This window comes from Bicyclus anynana, chromosome 20 (assembly GCF_947172395.1).
Source record: "Bicyclus anynana chromosome 20, ilBicAnyn1.1, whole genome shotgun sequence".
NCBI lineage: Eukaryota > Metazoa > Arthropoda > Insecta > Lepidoptera > Nymphalidae > Bicyclus > Bicyclus anynana.
In genome coordinates, this window is record NC_069102.1 from 13,696,272 (window position 1) to 13,718,228 (window position 21,957).

Consider the following 21,957-nt stretch of genomic DNA (forward strand, 5'->3'; position numbering starts at 1 on the left):
AATGCATCCAGTATTCCTGTCACCATTCCACGTGGGCATGATTTGTATAGTTGTTAGGATAAGTTAGCTTAAGTTCCTTATTGTATTCTTTCTCAATAAAAATAGGAAAGTTAAACACACATCTGGCAGTTTCATACAAGACGATAAGACGGCTATAAGTTAGAAAAGTGTCGTATCAGATTTGGCAGTCGGGTCACGTTGAACGAGGGTAAAGTAAACAATAAAGGCAAACGTCTCAGGGCACAGGTGCGGAGGTGCCACGGGTACTGTAACGATCTATTGTCGGGGATGGGATTGCTGTCTGAGACAACGCAATGGGTATCGGCGTATCGCTGTTGCAAGTTGTATTATTGTTATAAGAAAATCATTTATTTATTTTATTACTAACGGACGCCCGCGACATCGTCCGCGTGGAATTCAGTTTTTCACAAATCCCGCGGAAACCATGGATTTTTCCAGGATGAAAGCAATGAATGGTTGACGGCTCTCGGTGGATTTACAAGACGGAGGTCCTGGGTTCGATCCCCGGCTGGGCAGATTGAGATTTTCTTAATTTGTCCAGGTCTGGCTGGTGGGAGGCTTCGGCCGTGGCTAGTTACCACCCTAGCGGCAAAGACGTACCGCCAAGCGATTTAGCGTTCTGGTACGATGCCGTGTAGAAACCGTAAGGGGTGTGGATTTTCATCCTCCTCCTAACGAGTTCGCCCGCTTCCATCTTAGACTGCATCATCACTTACAATCAGGTGAAATTGTAGTCGAGGGTTAACTTGTAAAGAATAAAAAAAAATCTATGTGTAAAATCTATTTCCATTTCAAATTTCAGCGTTCAGTAGCCGTGAATAGCTGTAAATTTATAGAATATTCACAGGTTTCACACACTGGATTCACGATGCAAATGAACCTTTTGTTCTCGCACAAAACTGTAATTAACTTTGTTCTAGACAGGATAATCGCTGTCCTAACTCGCCTGGAGTCATACAAGGCTACTTAATTGAGGTTCCGTGTTAGCTTCAACTCGTAAATCCACAAGGATCGAAGCAGGATCGAAGGCATGCATTGTCGCGTTGAATTTATAGTGGATTAGTGACGTCAGTAACTTACGACATGGATCAGGGAACTCCTGCATGGTTAACCTTGTTGGTCCAGTGGTTAACGCTATGCTATATGATATACTGCTTTATGATCTTGAGGTTCTGGGTTTCCAGATTTTAGGGTTGTTGTTGTAGACCACTAGTATTTTTAGTCAACGTTGACCAAGTCCTAGTAATCTCATTCGATGTAAAGTGACGATAAAAGTTTATTGTACTAGCATCCATACAAAATGTTTGGGATGCCTTGCATATGACCATTTATAACTTTTTCTATAAAATAAATAATAAGTTTGCAAATGAAAACAAACACTATGTATGTACGCAAATTTGATTTTTTCAATTTAATATTCTAAAAAATTCCAGGAAGCTCGGCCGTTGCAACATACAATACATACTCGTCATATGTAGCTGCAATAAGTAACCAAAGTAAATATACAATAAGAAACTGTAATTTAGTTATTTATATGAAATAGACAGGGAATCACAACAGTATCCCAATTCGTTTTCCCGGGGTATCAGAAATAACTAAGTACAACAATAAACATAAAATTACAGAATTAATAATAAAAATTATTAATAAATTAAAAATTAAACAATTAAGGGTTCAAAAAATAAAATATAAATAAACAATAGACGTTAACTATTCCAAAAAATAACCTACTTAAAAAAATATTTTAGTAAGTAACCTAATATTAACTTGTTTGCTTATTTGCATGCTTCATACGTTTTACTTCTTTATTTATTATTCGTTTAGTTTCTTCGTTTATCTATATCTCAGTGAGCACTTCAGAGATGATGATGTCCATCCTCGGAGCCCAGTTCATCTCATGCATGACTTCACGGAAGCACTTGGCTATCTCCAGCGCTCTGAGGCACGGATCCTCTTCAGCATCGTGCTTCTGCTCGCATTCGTGGACCACGCTTACCAGCTTCGATGCCATGTCGCTCGCTGGCGGAGAAATCAAAAAAATCTCAAAAAAAAAACACCCTTTGTCCTCTAATATCTTCTCTCTAATAATATTAAACAAATTACTTTACTATAAAACACGACTAAAACGTGGCACAACGTCGGAGTATGCCTTATTAGTTTCAAATCCATACGGGGCCCTTAATCATGATCTGGTTCTTGCAACTCGACTAAATGTGAACACGTGAGTTTTAGATGTGTTTGATAATAATATAATATGAATAACACTCACGATAATAATTTAAAATTATAATTAATAATAAATAATTTCCTAATCTGGGTAAAAAAACACCGGTAATTAAAATAGCACACCATAAAGTAAATTAACTACCACACCGTTTGACCGCGCCCGCCAGTCGGCCATTTTGCCATTGGCCTTATTCAAAACTGCTATCACAACACGCGATTACAAGTACTTATAATGTTGAAAAATCACTAGACATTAATAAAGTTTTCGAATCGACCTCGTCGATAGACGTAGGCGTAGGATTGTGAAGGCCTTTTTGTTCAGATGAAATTATTTTACTCGGATAATAAAACGATCGAAAATCGTAGCAAAACTAAAATCATGGTAATAGATCGCTCCAAGAAACTTTCTAAGACTAATTGCAATATTCCGGGAATCGATACTGTGGTGAATTATAATTATAATTAAATGGGTTCTTTGATCTCAAATGATGGCACCTGTGTGTCCGCAATTAAGCGAAGAATAGAAATAGCTAGGGATGCGATGACGAGGTTAACAAACATCTGGAAGAACCGAAGCATCATAAATAAAACCAAAACACACCTGGGCCAAGTCCTTATTTTTCCGATCTTCCATTATGGTGTAGAGACGTGGACTATTCACGTCAGAAAAAGACCAAGAATTGATGCGTTCGAGATGTGGTGGAGGCAAATGTTACGTATACCGTGGATTGGCAAACGTATAAATGTATCAATCCTTTCACAGTTTCAAATTAAAACACGTCTCTCAATCATATCACACGCATATCACACGCCATGATATAGACATCATCATCATATCAGCCGGACTTCCACTGCAGGACATAGGCCTTTTGTAGGGACTTCCAAACATCACGATACTGAGCCACCTGCATCCAGCAAATCCCTACGATTCGCTAGATGTCGTCAGTCCACCTGGTGGTCCTAGGTATTCGTCTACAATTTCAAGTGCAGCGTTCTCAACTATAACTGGGTAATAAATGATAAAGACAACTTGGAATAAAATATTGTGATGGAAAATGAGGTAGGCAAATGGCCACAATGTAGATAAGCAACCCGATGGTCGGATCTTCGCAAGGAAACAGGAGCCCGCACCTTTTACAGTGCCGTCTAAATGACCAGCGTCCAAGGTGGTCACGATCCTCAGTCATGAGGGGCCGACTGGAGAGAGAGAGTTTTTACAGCTACAGTTTTTATTACCAGCGCCATGATTGACAGCAAACTCCTGCGCGTTTCCATGGTGAAGCTTTCCACTAGTATCGAGCAGGTTCAGCTTTTTGCTCATGCATACGATGGCGCATCCTGTGTCTCGGTGGAGCAAAGCGTGATCCGCCTTCCAGAAGTGGTACATATCGGCTAGTACGTTTTCGCTTAAATTAAGCTGCAAAATAATGTATTGTTACCATAATTCATTCAAAAGCCGATGGCATTCAGTCAACCAGCTATGGTATTTTTTTTTTCAAAACAAAAAGTTAGCAAGCTGAGATTTAGGTACATGCAAAAGTCGCATAAAAAATATTTTTTAATTGAATATGTTGGTAGTTTGTACTTCGCAGTGATATCATCTGTGTTACATTTAATTTACTTTTCCAAAAAATATTTTATGTAGGTAATAGATTTAGATTTTATAATTAATCATAGGTACTTAATAGAGAAATAAGAAAAAAGTAACGGTATTTTTACACAAACTTAGTCAGTTATTTTGCTGTTTGTTTAGTAGTTTTTTTAGTAATACTTGTTACAAAAATATTCACAACAATTGATTTAAATTTAACACTGATGGAAAGACAATATCAGAAATAAGGTTAACTAATTCAAACAAGCAAAACAAAACTCTCTCATATACCTGGAACTATAATATGAAAGTAATTTATTTTAATTTACTAACCTCATGCTTACAATCATCTAACACCTTCAAAAACCCCGACGTTATATTTTTCATCGTTTCATTTGTTGTTATTTCATTAATGCTAATAGATATAAACAAAAACACTACAATAGGAACAACTTTAAACATTTCAGAGTTTTCAGTATCAATTTGACAATTAAATCTATCTTGGCAGTCTTTTATAGGATTAGCGCATCATTTAAGTGCAGTTAATTAGCACGTCATTTAGAGCTAGTGGACCGGCGGCCTGCGATAGTCAGACATTCCCCATTTTAGGAAAGTTGAAAGTTTTTCGGCTTATGCACGTTCTTTGTTTTTTCGCTGGAAAATGCTTTTACGCATCCTGGCCACAGAGTGTACAGATAGAACTGCGCATTCTACAGGTTTGTGGGACTCACTAACACCAGAATATCCATCGGCTTATGCACCTAAGTAAGTATATGAGAAGGTACGTTAGCCAGTTATCAAGTTTGGACTGTGTGGCTTTGGAAGATAGTAGTAGTAGGTTTGACCGTTGAAGATTTCTTTAGGAAGGAATTTAAGGGTTTCTAACAAATGGTTATCACGAATTTAAGGGTCTGCCGACTGGATGAATGATTTCTCGTGATATCCCGGGGGGTAAATACCAGAAAATTGCATTTTATATTTGGACAATTGAGGATTTAGAGCCTTGAAAGCTCATATCTTCCAAAGGTACAAAAATAAAAACTCAATAATTGGCTACTGTACTTACGAACTGTGCGTGTTGCCATTGATGACCTATGGTTCAGAAACTTGATCGCTAAGTATTCCGAGACTTGGTCGCTAACTATGGGTATCAAAAGAAGGCTCAGAGTCACACAGCGAGCGATGGAACGAGCTAAACTAGGATCGAATCAGAAATGAGGAGATCCGCAGACGAACCAAAGTCACGGACATAGCTCAACGTATCGTGAAACTGAAGTGGCAATGGACGGGGCATATAGTCCTGAGAGCCAATGGGCAATATGGTCCCAAGGTGTTGGAATGGCGATCCCGCACTAGAAAGCGAAATGTTGGCCGACCCTCCACCAACACTGACAAAATCAAGCGAGTCGCAGGAATTCGCTGGATGCAGCTCAGGATCGTGATGTGTGGAAGTCCCTACAAAATGCCTATGTCCTACAGTGGACGTCCATCGGCTGACATGATGATGATGGTGATGATGATGATGATGATGATGATGATGATGATGATGATGATGATGATGATGATGATGATGATGATGACGACTGACCTATGTTAGAAGCATAGGTTGACAAATATTCAGACTTCCTAAAAATGAGGCATGTCTCGCTCATGTCGGCACATGGTCCATAAGTGCAGTTTAATTAACACATGTCATTTAAAATACAGTGTCGTATGCAATTATGCTCATGTTTAATAGCGTCTATACTTATTTTAATTGTAGTTTCATTCGACGCTTCCTCCAATTAATCGTTGCTTTTCTCATGTCATTCCCTTGATTTTTTTTTACTTATACTTTGGATTAGACTGCACTCGTCCATTCATTGTCAGTCTTTGGTGAGGGAGTGTTAATTTCATTGTTACATGAATAGCCCGGGATCCGTGGAGCAAATTTACAAGTCATTACTATCAACTTAATTTCCCATGAGTAGCTTCATCTTGATGAGACGCTCAACTTTTTTATTTATCAAAATTTTTGATTCTGGTAGCTAACTGGGTTACCAGGTAATAAAAAATTCTGACCGTCGGAACGAGACTTTGTACCTAGAAAATTGTAGGATATTATGGCTGTTAAGTTTTATTACTATTAAATAAGCAACAGTAAAAAAAAAAAATATGGTCTGTACATTGTCTCGTTCCGACGCTCAGAAATGTTTATTATCTGGTAACCCAGTTAGCTACCAGAATCAAAAATTTTTGTTAATAAAAAAGTTGAGCGTGTCATCAAGATGAAGCTACTCACTAAAAATTTACGTAATAATAATCACTTGTAAATTAGTTCCACGGATCCCGGACTATACTGTAAATGAATATAAACCAAAAATACCTAGTTCGGAAAATTTTAATCAAATTCGTAGGTACAAAACATACTAATTAGACTCCATATCCTCTCTCCTTTAAAGTTGGATGCTTGGCAATATAGTGGGCCTTTAATCTTTAAAATTAATGGATAGTTTTTAGTTAGCTCATACTACAAGTATAAGAATTATAATTGTATGCGGAAAGGTTTAAAATTATGATTATTTAAATACAAAAATGCTTTCGTCCAACTGTGTGATATATGGGTTCACATTTCACAATAGATTGGCCAGTTCATGCGAGTCGTGAAAACGATTCGTTTTGTTAATTAGTGGCATTTGTTTGCAGCTGCCTTTTAATTCATTAAGTTGCATTGTTTCTCTTAGCTGCATTTTTTGCAATGCTTATTTCGTTATTGTAATAATTCTTATCTCTTATATTTTTTTCATCATCATCATCATCATCATCATCATGTCATCCGATGGACGTCCACTGCAGGACATAAGCCTTTTTTAGGGACTTCCAAACATAGTTTTTTAGGTGTTAAGTATTGTTATTTGTAAATAAATATATTCTGTGTAATTTTGCCAGTAAGGACAAATTCTTGGCTTTATCCGCATTGACTGACTACTTTAACTTAATTTAAATTTAATTTTAATCCCAGGTAAAGCCAAAATAATAAGCATAAAAAGTATAATGAATATAAATTAGAAATTAAAATCTTAAAGACAACTAATACTGATGTAATTCTTTGTTACATGCTTTCACGCATATAACATATTTAAAAATCTTTTACTAACAGAAAGCTACATTATAAGCGAGTAGTACACGATGTATTTCATCCCTATATTCCTATTGGTAACGAAACCGCGTGGCATTTGCTAGCTTATAATAAATTGTTCTCCTTGTTCTGAATATAAAAACATGCAAGTATTTGTTAGTACAATGTTTAAGTTAAAAAGTTCGTGACGGCGTCATTCTAAGTAGTCAATCAAGTTACTAAGCACTTCACTTAACATCTCAGCTGAAGGCTTACTTGCCGCCGATTGAATTATCAAATGGCAAAATGATGGCTTGATTATACACTCTGCTGTGCTAAGTGCATTCTGTACTCAATCATTTTCTTTGGATTAATGGACTTGATGCTTTGTCTCCATGGTTTTATAGACTTTGTGAAAAGTACCCTGTCGTTGTGTTTTATGAAAGGCGGCTCAATAGCCGTGATAGCCTAGTGGATACGACCTCTGCCTCCGATTCCGGGCTCGAATCCGGCCCGGGGCATGCACCTCCAACTTTTCAGTTGTGTGCATTTTAAGAAATTAAATATCACGTGTCTCAAACGGTGGAGGAAAACATCACGAGGAAACCTGCATACCAGTGAATTTTCTTAATTTTCTGCGTGTGTCAAGTCTGCCAATCCGCATTGGGCCAGCGTGGTGGACTATTGGCCTAACCCCTTTCAAACAGAGAGACTCGAGCTCAGCAGTGAGTCGAATATGGGTTGATAAAGAAGTATTGCCCAACTAGGTTTTTTTTTAATTTGGTTGATATTATGGAACTTAAGCTGACGTTGCTTTGCGAAACATCGTGGTAGCAGAATGAATAGGAAATTTTCAACTATGATTAATGCAAAAGTGAGTTAATACCTACGCGTTGACTACTTAACCAAATTCGTAAATGTACATATTGAGGAGCAACAGCGTAGGTAGAGTTTCTTTCAGAAAAAAGTACCTAATAAGTTTTATTGCAATATAATTATTAGCAAAATAGTGAATTCGCAATTCGCATAAATTCGCAACTCGCAAAGAAAAATCGTTTATGAGGATGGCTAGTTCTGTACCTAAATAAAAATCATAACGCTTTTTGTACAATAAAAAAAGAAGAAATTATGAGAAGCCTCGGGCATCGTGTACATGAAAAGCATTAGCAAAAAAATATGATAATTGTTGCGATATATTCCACAGAAAAATTTATATAGCGTATAATGGCAAAGACAAAATATCATAAAAGTTTATAATGTTGGATATGTATTTAAAGGGAGATAAGGTATATTTGTTAGATATGTATATTAGGTATTTGACTAGCGGACACCCGCGACTTCGACCACGTGAAATTCTGATTTTCAGCAATACCGCGGGAATATATTTTTGGGATAATAAGTCCAGAACCTCCTCTAACTTCCAGTAAAAGTCCCGATAAAAACAGGTTCAGCCGTTCCAAAGATTAGCCCGGACCAACAGAAAGACAAATAAAAAAAAAATAACTTACTATATAATAATAAAGAAAACACAGTTATCTTGAAATCACAGACGGACATTTCAGTTTTATTTATAACTAGCTGACGCCGCGCGGTTTCACCCGCGTGGTTCCCGTTCCCGTAGGAATACGGGGATAATATATACCCTATAGCCTTCCTCGATAAATTGGCTATCTGACACTGAAAGAAATTTTCAAATTGGACCAGTAGTTCCTGAGATTAACGCGTTCAATCAAACAAACAAACAAACAAACTCAGCTTTATAATATTAGTATAGATTAAGTATATGTATTGACGACATAGTCACGGTAAAACCTTGTGAAAATTATATCGAAATCTACAAGATTTTGATGCTACTAATGAACTTTTAACATTCTAACTCGCTTCTTATTAGTTATAGCGGACGCCCGCGACTTCGTCCGCGTAAAAATTGATGTAAACTTCTCTCCCCCTACCCTAACCCTACCCGTACCCTATCCATACCCTATCCTACCCTACCCCTACCTTACTCCTACCCTACCGCTAACGCTAACCCTACCCTGCCCCCACCTCCCCCCTACGCTAACCCTAGCCGTACCCTATCCATACCCTATCTTACCCTAACCCTAATCTACCCCTAACCTAACCTAACCTAACCCTTCCCTACCCCTACCTCACCCCTACCCTAACCCTACCCTACCCGTACCCTACCCCTACCCTACCTTACCCTACCCTACCCCTATCCTACTCCTCCCCTACCCTATACCTTCCATATCCTTCCACTACCTCTACCTTGCCCCTACCCTACCTTATCCCTACCCTATCCTACACTTTCCCTAAATTACCCCTACCCTACCTCTATCCTACCCCTTCCCTACCCCTATCCTATCCCTACCCTCAGCAAAATTGATCCAGCCTTTTGAGCGTGGTGCAATGACCAAAAGACTATAATTTCCCAAGCGACTTCTATGCTAATACTATAAAGAGGTAAAGTTTGTGTGGTTGTCGGGGGTAATCTCTGGATCTACTGGACCGATTTGGAAAATTCTTTTACCAACGGAAAGCTACATTATTTGCGAGTGTCATAGGCTATGTTTGGTCCTCATATTCACACGGGAACGGGAACCACGTAATTGAAACCGCGGGGCGTCATATAGCGGCATTTCTGCGACTTTTAGAAATTTTGTATTATCTCCGAAACTATATAACTAATTAACATACTGTAAAGGGCAAATCTTATCTCTATAATATCCTTGTGATTATTAAATAATTTATTTTGATAAGGATTTAAGTTTAGTTGTGTAAATAATGACGTAAACCTTAGTTAAAAATTTAAATAAATTATTAAAGTACTAAAGGTACTATATCTGCTAAAATATAAAAGATAGATATATGGTGTCGCGGACTTTTTTGTAGAACTCTTAAAGGTTCAAAAAGCCTCCATACATCAATTTCAGTTATACGCAATGGTTGAGGCAGCGCATGCGAATAAGTAAGTTTTTCGGTCCGACCTGTAAGAGAAAACCCGCGATAACTCAGTAGTTATATATGACAGAAATATAAAATATAGCCTATAGTACTCCCCGATAACGTAGCATTCTACTGGTGAAAGAATTTTTAAAATCGGACCAGTAGTTCCGAAGATTACCCCATTTTTAAAGAATTGTTACAAACTTACAAACTTACAAACTTACAAACTTACAAACTTTACCTCTTTATAATATTAGTATAGATTTATACAAAAACCTCTATGAAATCATTTTGATTTTTAGTGACTTGCTAATTGCCGGTTCTTAATTCGTGCCTTATTAATATTAACAGTTTTATTCGCTTTTTATCTTTGATCGGTTAATTGTAATGTCTACCAGTTTACAAAGCGACCGAGTGAATTAATTAGCTACAACATAATTATCTTTACTTCAGTTAGTCGTTCATTGCGAAAGAGACCATAATTTAAAGCTACATCTAATATTAGACAGGAGAGAGTGTATTAGGAGTGTGTACGACAAAAGCCTAACCGGCCGGGATCGAACCACCACCCCTCGGTGATGAGTCCGACCTCTTTACCGTCGAACTGTGGAGGCTCTATAGATTGAAGAGTAAACAGCTGTTTAGGAATTATTTAGGTAATAAAATTATTTTTGTAATTTTAAATTGCTTCTTTATTAGTATACAAAATCGGTCTCCGTTTTCACGCAGTGATTCGCCGTAGTCTCTGTTTCTTACAAACTAATTTATCTATCATCTATAATCTATTTTTGCATATAGGTTACTTAGCACAATATTATTCAGGCCTTTAGTCCATAATTTACAATAAATTAAGTGCACTAGATAATGAATTGTAAACTTTCCTTAGTTTTGTAAAAGGCTGAAAATAAATGTTTGCTAAATTGTACGAGATTATTTTTGTGGAAAACCAATTCATTGTAATCAAAATCGATTACAATAGTTATTCAGACCTCTGTTAATTTACTAACTAGTCTTAATAAATAGCAATAACAAAGGAATGGAAAATTATCATTGTTGTATTACATTTGTTAGGTGCATTCGATTCTTCAAAAACTTTGATTAAATTACAAAAATTTAGTGATACGAATAATTGTTATTTAAGTAATAGGTTATGCAACCTACAGACCGGCATTTTTTTTCAGTTTTAACTGTACAGTTTTTCTAATGATTTTGATTGAAATTTCGATTAGATAAAACTAAAAGCAGTTAAATTTTTGACGGCTTCCGTGGCGCAGTGGTGTGCGCGGTGAATTTAAAAGACGGAGATCCTGGGTTCGATTACCAGCTGGGCTGATTGAGGTTTTCTTAATTGGTCCAGGTCTGGCTGGTGGGAGGCTTTGGCCGTGGCTAGTTACCACCCTACCGACAAAGACGTACCGCCAAGCGATTTAGCGTTCCAGTACGATGTCGTGTAGAAACCGAAAGGGGTATGGATTTTCATCCTCCTCCTAACAAGTTAGCCCGCTTCCATCTTAGATTGCATCATCACTAATGATTTTGAAATTATTGCGTGGTTGTTCATTATGAATGTTATTTAAACGGGTACATACCACGATAAAAAGACAAGATAATAATATAATGTCGATATTTCGACCCAGTTGCATGGATCGTGGTCACGACGCGACTGAAGTTGCGAGAAGATGAGAAGTGAAGTCAGCTTTTAGGGGCAGAATCGATCTACCCTCTTTCTCGTTCTTTTTCTTTTTTCAACAACCTCGCGTTTTTCAACTCGCAACTTTAATCCCGTCGTGACCACGATCCATGCAACTGGGTCAAAATATCGACATTAAAAATCTCGTCTTTTTATCGTGGTTACCCGTTTAAATAACATGCATCCTCACTGTCCATCAGGTGAGATTGTAATCAAGGGCTAACTTGTAACGAGTAAAAAAAAACTGAAGGTCTGAAGCCCAGGTTATACTTAAAAAAAACTAAAGTTAAAATAAGGTCCGGGATCGAATTCCCTACTTGCTACTTGTGAACTTAATACTTTTCCAAGACCGCTTCTATCATCGCCACTTCAGGTGCGATTCCTTCGTCCTTGGCGCTCAGTTTGAAGCACGCCGCCACCTTCACCACGCGGCTGCAGTCGTCCTTGATGTCGTCATACTCTTGCTCACAGTTATGTATTAGTTCTACCATCTTTGCTGATAACAACTCACCTGAAAACAATATGAAATCATTTATAATTTCTGGAGCCGTGATAGCCCAGTGGATATAACCTCCGTCTCCGATTCTGGAGGGCGTACGTTATGTGCATTTTAGGAAATTAAATATCACGTGTTTCAAACGGTGAAGGAAAAACAACGTGAGGAAACCTGCATACCTGAGAATTTTCTTGATTCTTTACGTGTCAAAAGTCTGCCAATCCGCATTGGGCAGCGTGGTGGACCATTGGCCTAACACCTCTCATTCTGAGAGGAAGAACATGGGTTGATAGTGAAGATATAAACTTAAATAAATTGAATTTTCCGGTTGAAGGAAAACATTTTACCTAGCTATCTATGGGTACATTTTTGTTATCTTGTCCACATATTTTGAGCAAATAAATGATTGACTGACTAAATAAATCAAAGTGAAAACTATAAAGTAGATATTTTCATATTTGGTTTTGGTATTGGAAATTAAATCCTTTCAGAAAATATTGCAGATACAGAAATAGTGTCGATATTCTATATTTTGTAAATCAGTTGAAATTCTGAGTATTAAAATAAATTAAACTATATAACTATGCTAATATTATAAAGAGGTAGTATGTGTGGTTGTAGGGGGTAATCTCTAGATCTAAAGGACCAATTTAGAAAATTCTTTTACCACTAGAAAGCCACGTTATTGGTGAATGTCAAAATGTATTTATTTATTCCCGTATTCTTACAGGAACGGAAACTACGAGTGAAACCGCAGTGCGTCGGCTAGTTTTAGTCATCATCATCATCATCACATCAGCCGATGGACGTCCACTGCAGGGCATAGGCCTTTTGTAGGGACTTCCAAACATCACGATACTGAGCCACCTGTATCCAGCGAATACCTGCGACTCGCTTGATGTCGTCAGTTAACCTGATGGGGGGTCGACCAACACTGCGCTTTCTAGTGCGGGGTCGCCATTTCAGCACCCCAACGGCCATCAGCTCTTCGAACTATGTGCCCCCCGCCTAGTTTGAGTACCAACTGTCATCTCAAAACTCAGTGCTTTTCCCAACAATGTGCTCAATATAACTTTCAACATGACCAACCTTTGGGAAAGCTCTTGATATAGTCATGCATGTTGACATGGTGCATCCTGGCGTCGTCCTCCATGAGGGAAAACTTGTTGGACATGCAGATGAGGGCACAGCCCAGCTCACGGTGCACCACCTCAAAGTCCTCGCTCCAGAAATGTTGGAACTCTTCCAGAATCTCTGGCGAGAGACCCGACTACCATCATAGGAATCAAACATGAGAAGTGGTATATATAAACAAATATCATGCTAGTGTGTGTCATAAAACCGAAAGGCGTGTGGATTTTTATCCTACTACTAACAAGTTAGCCCTCTTCTTAGATTGCATCATCACTTACTATCAAGTGCGGTTGTAGTCAAGGGCTAACTTGTAAAGAAAAATGTACACGCCATAAAATAAATGATGGCCTGCACCAAGGTATATACTAAGCTCCAGAACAATACCTTTATGAAGACTTGACAAAAATGTGCAGATCTTGTAATATAAACCAATAAAAGTTCATACCCTCATTACAATAAATAGCTAAAGGATAGAGAAGTAACATTTAAATACTGTTGATTTGTTTACTTTTGTACCCATACTTACTCGTGGGTATACACATAAATTACTAATTACAAAGGACTACTAAAGGACTAAAAATTACACTTATCATCATTTCCTTTTACATCATCATCATCTCCTTTCCCTCATACTTAAGTGAGGTCGGCAAAATATGTCAATCTTCTCCATTCATCTCTGTTACGCATCATATTCATTTATGTTTCTCTCACCTCTTCTCGACATTCTTCTAAAGATTTCCCGAAATGCGCGGTGACATGGCTCATCACCTCAGCTGTACCGGCCACTGGTCTGGACACCATAGACATCACCACCACCACCATAATGTACCAACACGACGCCATGGTACCTCGCGCTTTCTCGCAATGAGATCCGCAACAAAACCACTTTAATATATCAAAGAATTATTTTTTTAATCCCATATTACATATCATTAACCTCAATTAAAAGATCATACGTTTTTGAACTCTAACTGAAAGGATTAAGGATTGGAATTTAAAGATTGAGTATTATTCTAGTAGTTTATATATGATGACAACCGTTTTTCATGTAATAGTAAGTTTGGTGCAATTGATTCCGCTTCGGTAAGTCTTGATATATAGGTATTTGCTGTAAGGTCATTTGAAGGTTGCTCATGTCACGTCATTGTGCGTCATGGAGAATTTGTGATGCACTGTTTATTATTACCCGCCTACGGCGAAGCCAAAAGGTAGGCTAATGATTTTGGCAGTCTATGTTTGTATGTATTTGTGTATGTTCTACCGTAGCGCCTAAACCAAAGAATCGATTTTAATGAATGTGGTGTCAAAAGATTTGTAATAATAGCCTGCGTGACAAAGGCTATATAAATTGTATAAAAAATATATGAGCGAATTTAAGCCTCAGATTCTTACCTCAAAAAAACTTGAGAAAATCGTCACTTGTTAAATTAGATAATACAAAAAAATTAAATGATTGTTATAAATGCGGGTAGTTACAAAATTACATGCTTGTTACGTAAAATACACGACTAGTTTTGATAAAAAAAAATTAGAGCTTACTGAATGCGACCTGTAAATACATGTTACTCAATAAGTAACATTATAATTTATTTTTATAAATAAACATAGATTTAGCTTCTTTCATGTTGGATGGTAGTTTATTGTATGTTAGTGCTCCTTCAAATATAATATTTTTGTTCCCTTATAAAGATTTATTTATTTATTTTTAAGAAAAATCAACAGCGTTACCAAGAATACAATTATACAATATTTCCTGTATGATACAGCCAATTACAGATTTTCCATAGTTAGAACAATTTATAAAAAACACAATCTGAGAATACATTCAAGAAAAGGAAATAATAAAGAAAAAGAGAGAGAAAATAAAATCACATTAAAACGTATGTTTGAGTGAACGTTGGTATAAGAAATTGTGTGTGTGTGTGAGGTTGACTGTGGTGAGAGTGTGGTGTGTGTGTGTCTGTGTGTGTGTGTGTGTGAAGACAGTGTGTGCTAAGTAATTAACTATTTAGTTTCCGCTAGATGTCGCTTAAAAGTCTTTTTTGAATACCGGAATATGTCAATTTGTGCGTATAGCTTATTGTAGCTATCTGTAACTCTGGTCATTACCGAGTTCTTAGTAAGAAAGATAGTAAGTAAGTTCGAAACTCACACTTGCGAGTTATACAAAACATACAGAAGAACCCAGGACATCTTCATGCGAAGTCGAATAGGTTAACCATTGCACCAATGAGGCAACGAAGCAATAAGTATTCAGAAGCTCAGTTACATGGAGTTGATATCACAGCACCTGTGTTCCCTATTACCTCCAAAACAATAAAACCGAACGCGACAAACATACGCGACTGTATCGCGCGGGAAAGTGTAAAAATTTACATATAAATAGATCGCTATTTTGGTGGAAAATATTTATTTCCCCCTGGCAACACTACGTGCGGGGAATCGGGGAGCGGCGGCGATAGCACACGATCACTCATTGTCGGCTTCCCTTGTGTCGAAGAACAGATTGAGTTTTCAATATTTCCACAAAACATCTTTCTTTGTACGAGTACTAGCTGACGCCGCGGTTTCACCCGCGTGGATCCCGTTCCTGTAGGAATGCGGAGATAATATAACCTTCCTATAGCCTTCCTCTATAAATGGGCTATCTAACAATGAAAGAATTTTTGAAATCGGACCAGTAGTTCCTGAGATTAGCGCGTTCAATCAAACAAACAAACTGTTCAGCTTTATAATATTAGTATATATTTTCGTATTATTTTATTCAGACGTTTCTGTTCAAATTATGCTCGTACCAATATATATTTGCCACGCTCAAGGCTAAAACAACAGTAGGTACTTCGAACACATTGTTAGGAAAGTCGAAGATAATTTGGAAAAATTAGTTGGAAGGAAAAAGGCCGCGTGGGCGCAGCTCGATGCGTTGTTCTATCCAGGCACCACACTCGATTCCAATGTCTGCGATGCCTTCCGAATACCCAGAGATAAAACAAGACGACAGACGGCCTCCATGGCGTGGATTTATAAGACAGAGATCCTGGGTTAGATGCCCGAGTGCAACAATTGAGGGTTTCACGCCGGTGGATATATTATCCCCGGTGGATAAACGGAGGAAAGACTTGTCCACCCATTTGTAGATATCTTATAAATTGGCATTAGGTATATCAATAGTCCGAAATAAACGTAAATTTGATAATATTTGATTATTTTGTGCATATTATTTATCTGTTTTCTGTTGGCATTGTTTTGTTTGGTGATTGTTTTTTGCGGTGGTTTGTAGTAGGTATCTATAGTATCTATCATACTAGCGGACCCGGTCAAGCTTCGTTTTACATAAGTGCACTTATTCTCTATCCCTACTCTACCCTTCTATACCTCTACCCCTACCCTACCCCTACCCTACCCCTACCCTACCCCTACCCAACCCTACCCCTGCCCTACCCCTGCCCTACCCCTACCCTACCCTACCCTACCCCACCCCTACCCTAACCCTACCCTACCCCAACCCTACCCTAACCCTACCCTACCCTACCCTACCCTACCCTACCCCTACCCTACCCCTACCCTACCCTACCCCTACCCTCTCCTACACCTACCCTACCCCTACCCTACCCCTACCCCTACCCTACCCTACCCTACCCCTACCCTACCCCTACCCTACCCTACCCTATCCTACACCTACCCTACCCCTACCCTACCCCTACCCCTAACCTACCCCTACCCTACCCCTACCCTACCCCATATTGCGAAGCAATTGTTAAAGACCAAAACATGCGAGACATAATTGTTTTTTTAAGTAAAGTTTTATCCCCACATCAACTTCACAGGGATAAATTTATCGCGTTTAAATGTCAAAAGTCCCAAAGTAAATCATTTTATCCACTCCATATGCCATAGTCGAGGAAAAGATCTCCACGCGTAATGTCAATCGGGGATTAATTTGTCTTTCCCTTGTGGCCATGCTATGACGGGTGGATTTATATCCTTAGTCAGTGGATATAATGGGTGGATAAAAATTTTATCCCTTGCCCATGCTAGCCCGGCAGGACTGGTGAACCCCTCCAGTAAAGATGTACCGCTAAACGATTTAGTCCGATGTCTTGTAGAAATCGAAAAGGCGTGTGGATTTTCATCCTCTCCTCCTAACAATCCCGCTTCCGTCTTAGATTGCATCAGCACTTACCATCAGGTAAGATTGTAAAAGAGCTAACATGTAAATAATTATATAAAAAGAACATCGTAAGGAAACATATCAGAGGTGGGAGTCACGACTCACTCACATGGAGAATTCGACTCACGGAGGAGGATTATTTTCGTATTATTTTATGAGAACAATTACCATTACCACACCAAATGTTGTGGTAATGGTTCTCAACAGATATTACCTGGGTTCGTTTTATTATCGATGGATAATAAATAAAGAATTATGAATTTTATAAAATGACTAGTTTTAATCTAATAACGTTTCTTGGTCTCCATCCATTTGTCTGGGGAGCCAGTGCTGTCACAGCCTGACTCATTATGGTGACGAATTGTCGGCGCGCGCACTGCACGTACGTGGATGATTGATGATACACTTGAATAGGAACACTTTTCCATATTTTTTATAACATATAGGTGTATCATGTTGGGAGGGAGGTTGTTATGGCATTATTTGATGTTAGATTGAAGGTATCAAATAACAAATTATTATTGTTAATACTACAGAGATTAAATAATATATACACAAGACAAGGACGAAGACAAAAAGTACTTAGACGTTATACAGCCGTATACTGACAACATATTGGACAACACAGAAGGCTGACTGCTAGAGGAGAGAGGGGGAGATGGTACAATTAGCCATGATTTATAATATTATCATAAATATAATAAAAAAATGCCCTTTATTTAAGGATCATCTAAGGTATTTGGTGAAATAAATAAGATAACAAAGTTTTAAAACCAATCAAAAACCTTTTTTTGTAATTAGATAAAAAAAATCATACATTTTAAGCTTCCTTATATTCAATGTAACATTTTCATTATGTGAACTACTCGTATATCAACAAAGATATTTGTAATTTTGTTTGAACGTCCATGAAAATCCAACGATTTCACGCATCGACGACAGCATTCTTCCGTGCTATTCAGTTGGGGCGTTTTTAATTTTTATACAATTAAAAAAAATGTCATCATCCCTAGTAGGTAAGCCTGACAAACTTCCAGCATTTATTAAATGACATAAGTCTGGCTACCACAGACTCCCGAACAGCAGTGCTATTCTGTAACTATGTTTTGAATAACTAAGTGCGAGCTTCGAAATCACGTTTATCTTTCTCAGTCTATAGTATCGTGTTAGACAGAGAGAGATAGAGTTTAATTCGAAACTCGCACTTTCGAGTTATAAAAACAGCGCTACAGAAAGCAAAACTTATTCACGTGTCCACATGACTATTAGCTACCCTTATTTGCTATGTATCACACCGCGGCTTTGCCTGTGGCAGGGGAGGCAGGGGAGGAACGGGTAATGGCCCGCGAGATGGCCTACGTGAGCTGAACTAACAATTTATTGTTTTGTAACAGAATATAACGTTAACCAATATTCTTGGTAGCCGACCTCTGAAAAAGCTGCGAATTTTTCTTTCCGTGTTTTTCCAACAGCCCCATTTGTCCAGTGAAAAAGCCAAAATTTTCCATTCTATGTTTTTCCAACTTCGTCGTCAATTAGACCCTATATTTGACCATTAAATAATGATGGTGGTGTGGTAAGTGTTTCATCAAAATTTCAACAAAATTCCTCTGTATTGAAGCAATTGTAGCTTGTGCAGGCGAAGATTGAACCTTGGACTTTGGGTTTGAGGTCCACTCTTTATCCACTTTTGAGGTTTAGTTAAATTACTAGCGGACGTCCGCAAAATCATCCGCGTGCAATTCAGGATTTTTCCAGGATAAACAGTAGCCTATGTGTTAATCCAGAGTAAAATCTATTTCCATTCCAAATTTTAGCCAAATCTTTGCCTAAAGGAGGAACAATTATATACACAAACTTTCGCCTTTATAATATTAGTGTGATAGTGTGATTTATTTCCATTGTATTGAACAATAAATCTTGTTAAATGTAGGTAGTAGGTAAACCAAGTTTTCTTCCATTAAGATTGAATTACTTTACCAAAGCAACTGCAACCATCGATCAAGCTGTCAGCAAACTTTACAGCATTGCCACATTAAATATACATGTGGAAATCCTGTGAAACCCTTAAAATTGCTTCAACGCCGAGCGCAAATATAAATTGGTCTTTACATCATTAGCTGTTTGCTTTCCCGACAAACGAAAACAAACTTTATACGTTGGTAATAAGAGATGTTTACGCAGTAAATAATATCGTGGTTTCAAAACACTTCAGCTTCAAACAAGAATAGGTGAAAAAGTATTAACGCTTTTAAAAATATCTCAAGTTAAGCAATAATGAACCGCAGTACACAGGATTAAGGTCCAGAATACGTTGAAGAAAAGCTAATGTAGTTTGGAAAAGAGTGCACGTGAAATATGTCCCGCTGGGCATTTCACGATTTTTCACGAAAACAGCTCGAAATACGTAAAGAAAATGCATGTTTTGCATGTCTAATGAGTCGTATCTATACTAAGCAGCATACAATTTTAGTTAGTTAGTAAAAAATGCTTATGTAAGTACTATAAACTTTAATAACCTATAGGTATCATAGCATAAAAAATATTTAAGTTGAATAAAAGAATTAAATTTATTAGACATAAAGATTGAAAAATTGAAACCAAAATATTTCATAGACCATCTTATGAGTAGCAAATACGTGAAATCTTACATTAAAATACGTTTATATTTATGCGCTGAATTGAAACTGAGTATTATTGTACGTACCTTGATAAAATTAGTAAATTCTTAATCATTAAAATATTATTATGTAGTAGGTATTTTAAAACTAACTAAAATTTCCGCTAACATATGTATGTATATTTCGTTATTTTCATAGGCCTTCATTACAGCAATCATCCTGTAGAGTGTGTTGTACTATTTATGGGACGCCCTGTATAAATGTTTGTTAAGTGGATCTGGGTAGGTGGCCATATTCTGTGTATCACTATCTAAGGGACCCCGCGCACTAGTCCACGACCACAACTAGTGGCCGCAACGACCACGTTAACTAAAGAAACCATATGATATGAAGATCGCGTAATTTCCCGTGAGCCACGACCAGTGTTCAGCCATGACGTAACTTTACTTCACTCACCTGGAGGACTACAATTCTAAAGAAAAAGAAATATGTAAAATGTCAACCAATGGTGGCGGAGTTGTCAAGTTCTATTTCTTTCATCCCAACACAATGAAAGAGATAGATGTATTTCCGTTTGCGTCGTTATAAGTTGATATTTGTCTATTACACTTCTCGAAATATGTCGTTGGTCGCTGCCGGTCAGCTTGCCTTACCACCCGTGATCTAGTGTTCCGCCATGACGTCACTTCACACCACTCACCTGGCGATAGTGTGCAGATGTGCGCTGGTGGCCAGCTTGACGAGCGGGCGGTGCGGCGGGCGGCTGGGCCGCGTGGGCGGACTGTACGTGTACTCCGCCGTCTCGCTGCCCGTGAGCCACGACCAGTGCTCCGCCATGACGTCACTTCACACCACTCACCTGGCGATAGTGTGCAGATGTGCGCTGGTGGCCAGCTTGACGAGCGGGCGGTGCGGCGGGCGGCTGGGCCGCGTGGGCGGACTGTACGTGTACTCCGCCGTCTCGCTGCCCGTAAGCCACGACCAGTGCTCCGCCATGACGTCACTTCACTGCACTACACTTCAAGTCGTTACACTTTTGAAACTATTCTCACTTCTATTCTTTCAAGTTTAAATTGTGTCTTATGCATTATTCACTGCACTTCTTCTACTCGTAGTTATGTATTAATTTTAGATACTAATTTTAAACAAAAACATCGTAATTTAATTCTCAAGACGTAAAGATCCTAAGTTAGGTATTTTAGGTTATGAACACTATAAATAATCATTTCGCAATTTTTTCTTTTAATTTTTCGCATTTTAACATGTAGACATCCGGTAAACCTACCGACAAAGTCGTACCGCCAAGCGATTTAGCGTTCCGGTACGATGTCGTGTAGAAACCGAAAGGAGTGTGGATTTCGTCCTACTCTTAACAAGTTAGCCCGCTTCCATCTTAGATTGCATCAACATTTATCATCAGGTGGGATTGTAGTCAAGGGCTAACTTGTAGAAAAAAAAGACATCCGGTAATAGTGAAAACACCACAACTAAAAGTAGGTTAAAGTTCTTCCCTTTAGTTGTTGACGCTTCAAGTGTTCCCGATGCAGTTTCAACAACATTAAAGGAGAGTCTTATGTAGATACGGGTGCCTAAAAAGGCTTAGTCGATTAAAGTCCGACATAACCTTCTTGCCTCCCCGTGGTGAGATGGTATGGCCCAGAAGATTTCCCCACGTAAAAAAGACTAAAATTCTTTGATTCTTAAGCTATTTTATATGTTTAATTTTGAAAAATTTTGTATTGAAATAATAGATGTAGCTGCTACGGCAAACTGCAACGCCAGATTTTTATACATTCGTTTTCTAGATTGATACTCACTATGGATACAATTTAAAAGACGCGTTCACGTAAAAAATCCAAGACGATAAAGGACCCTTATCGGCTTTTCCCAAGTAGACATAAAAAGTTGTTAAATAGTTCAAACAAAAATAAACGAACAAATTAAACTGTCAGAACCAATAAAGC

At 38.0% G+C, this 21,957-nt stretch overlaps 3 protein-coding genes across 15 annotated transcripts in view; all 3 read right to left on the reverse strand.

The window, feature by feature from the left end:
- LOC112044815 (protein prickle) overlaps nucleotides 1-21,957 on the reverse strand; it is a 408,579-nt gene that overhangs the window by 226,693 nt on the left and 159,929 nt on the right. The window contains exon 1 of one of the 13 annotated variants that reach the window (XM_024080788.2): nucleotides 20,694-20,843. The exons of the other annotated variants lie outside the window; for them this stretch is intronic. Within the exon in view, the coding sequence (XP_023936556.1) occupies nucleotides 20,694-20,830 (137 nt within the window). The 5' untranslated portion in view covers nucleotides 20,831-20,843. Of the gene's footprint in view, nucleotides 1-20,693; nucleotides 20,844-21,957 lie in introns of those variants that run through there. 13 annotated transcript variants of the gene reach the window in all.
- Nucleotides 1,419-4,347, reverse strand: LOC112044821 (pheromone-binding protein-like). The gene is made up of 3 exons (XM_024080796.2): nucleotides 4,172-4,347; nucleotides 3,484-3,664; nucleotides 1,419-2,040 (listed from the first exon to the last, which is right to left on the reverse strand). Exons 1-3 carry the CDS (start codon nucleotides 4,298-4,300, stop codon nucleotides 1,859-1,861), a joined length of 492 nt encoding a protein of 163 aa, XP_023936564.2. The 5' UTR covers nucleotides 4,301-4,347; the 3' UTR covers nucleotides 1,419-1,858.
- LOC112044819 (general odorant-binding protein 2-like) lies at nucleotides 11,859-14,480 on the reverse strand. The gene is made up of 3 exons (XM_024080792.2): nucleotides 13,913-14,480; nucleotides 13,157-13,337; nucleotides 11,859-12,082 (listed from the first exon to the last, which is right to left on the reverse strand). Exons 1-3 carry the CDS (start codon nucleotides 14,042-14,044, stop codon nucleotides 11,904-11,906), a joined length of 492 nt encoding a protein of 163 aa, XP_023936560.2. The 5' UTR covers nucleotides 14,045-14,480; the 3' UTR covers nucleotides 11,859-11,903.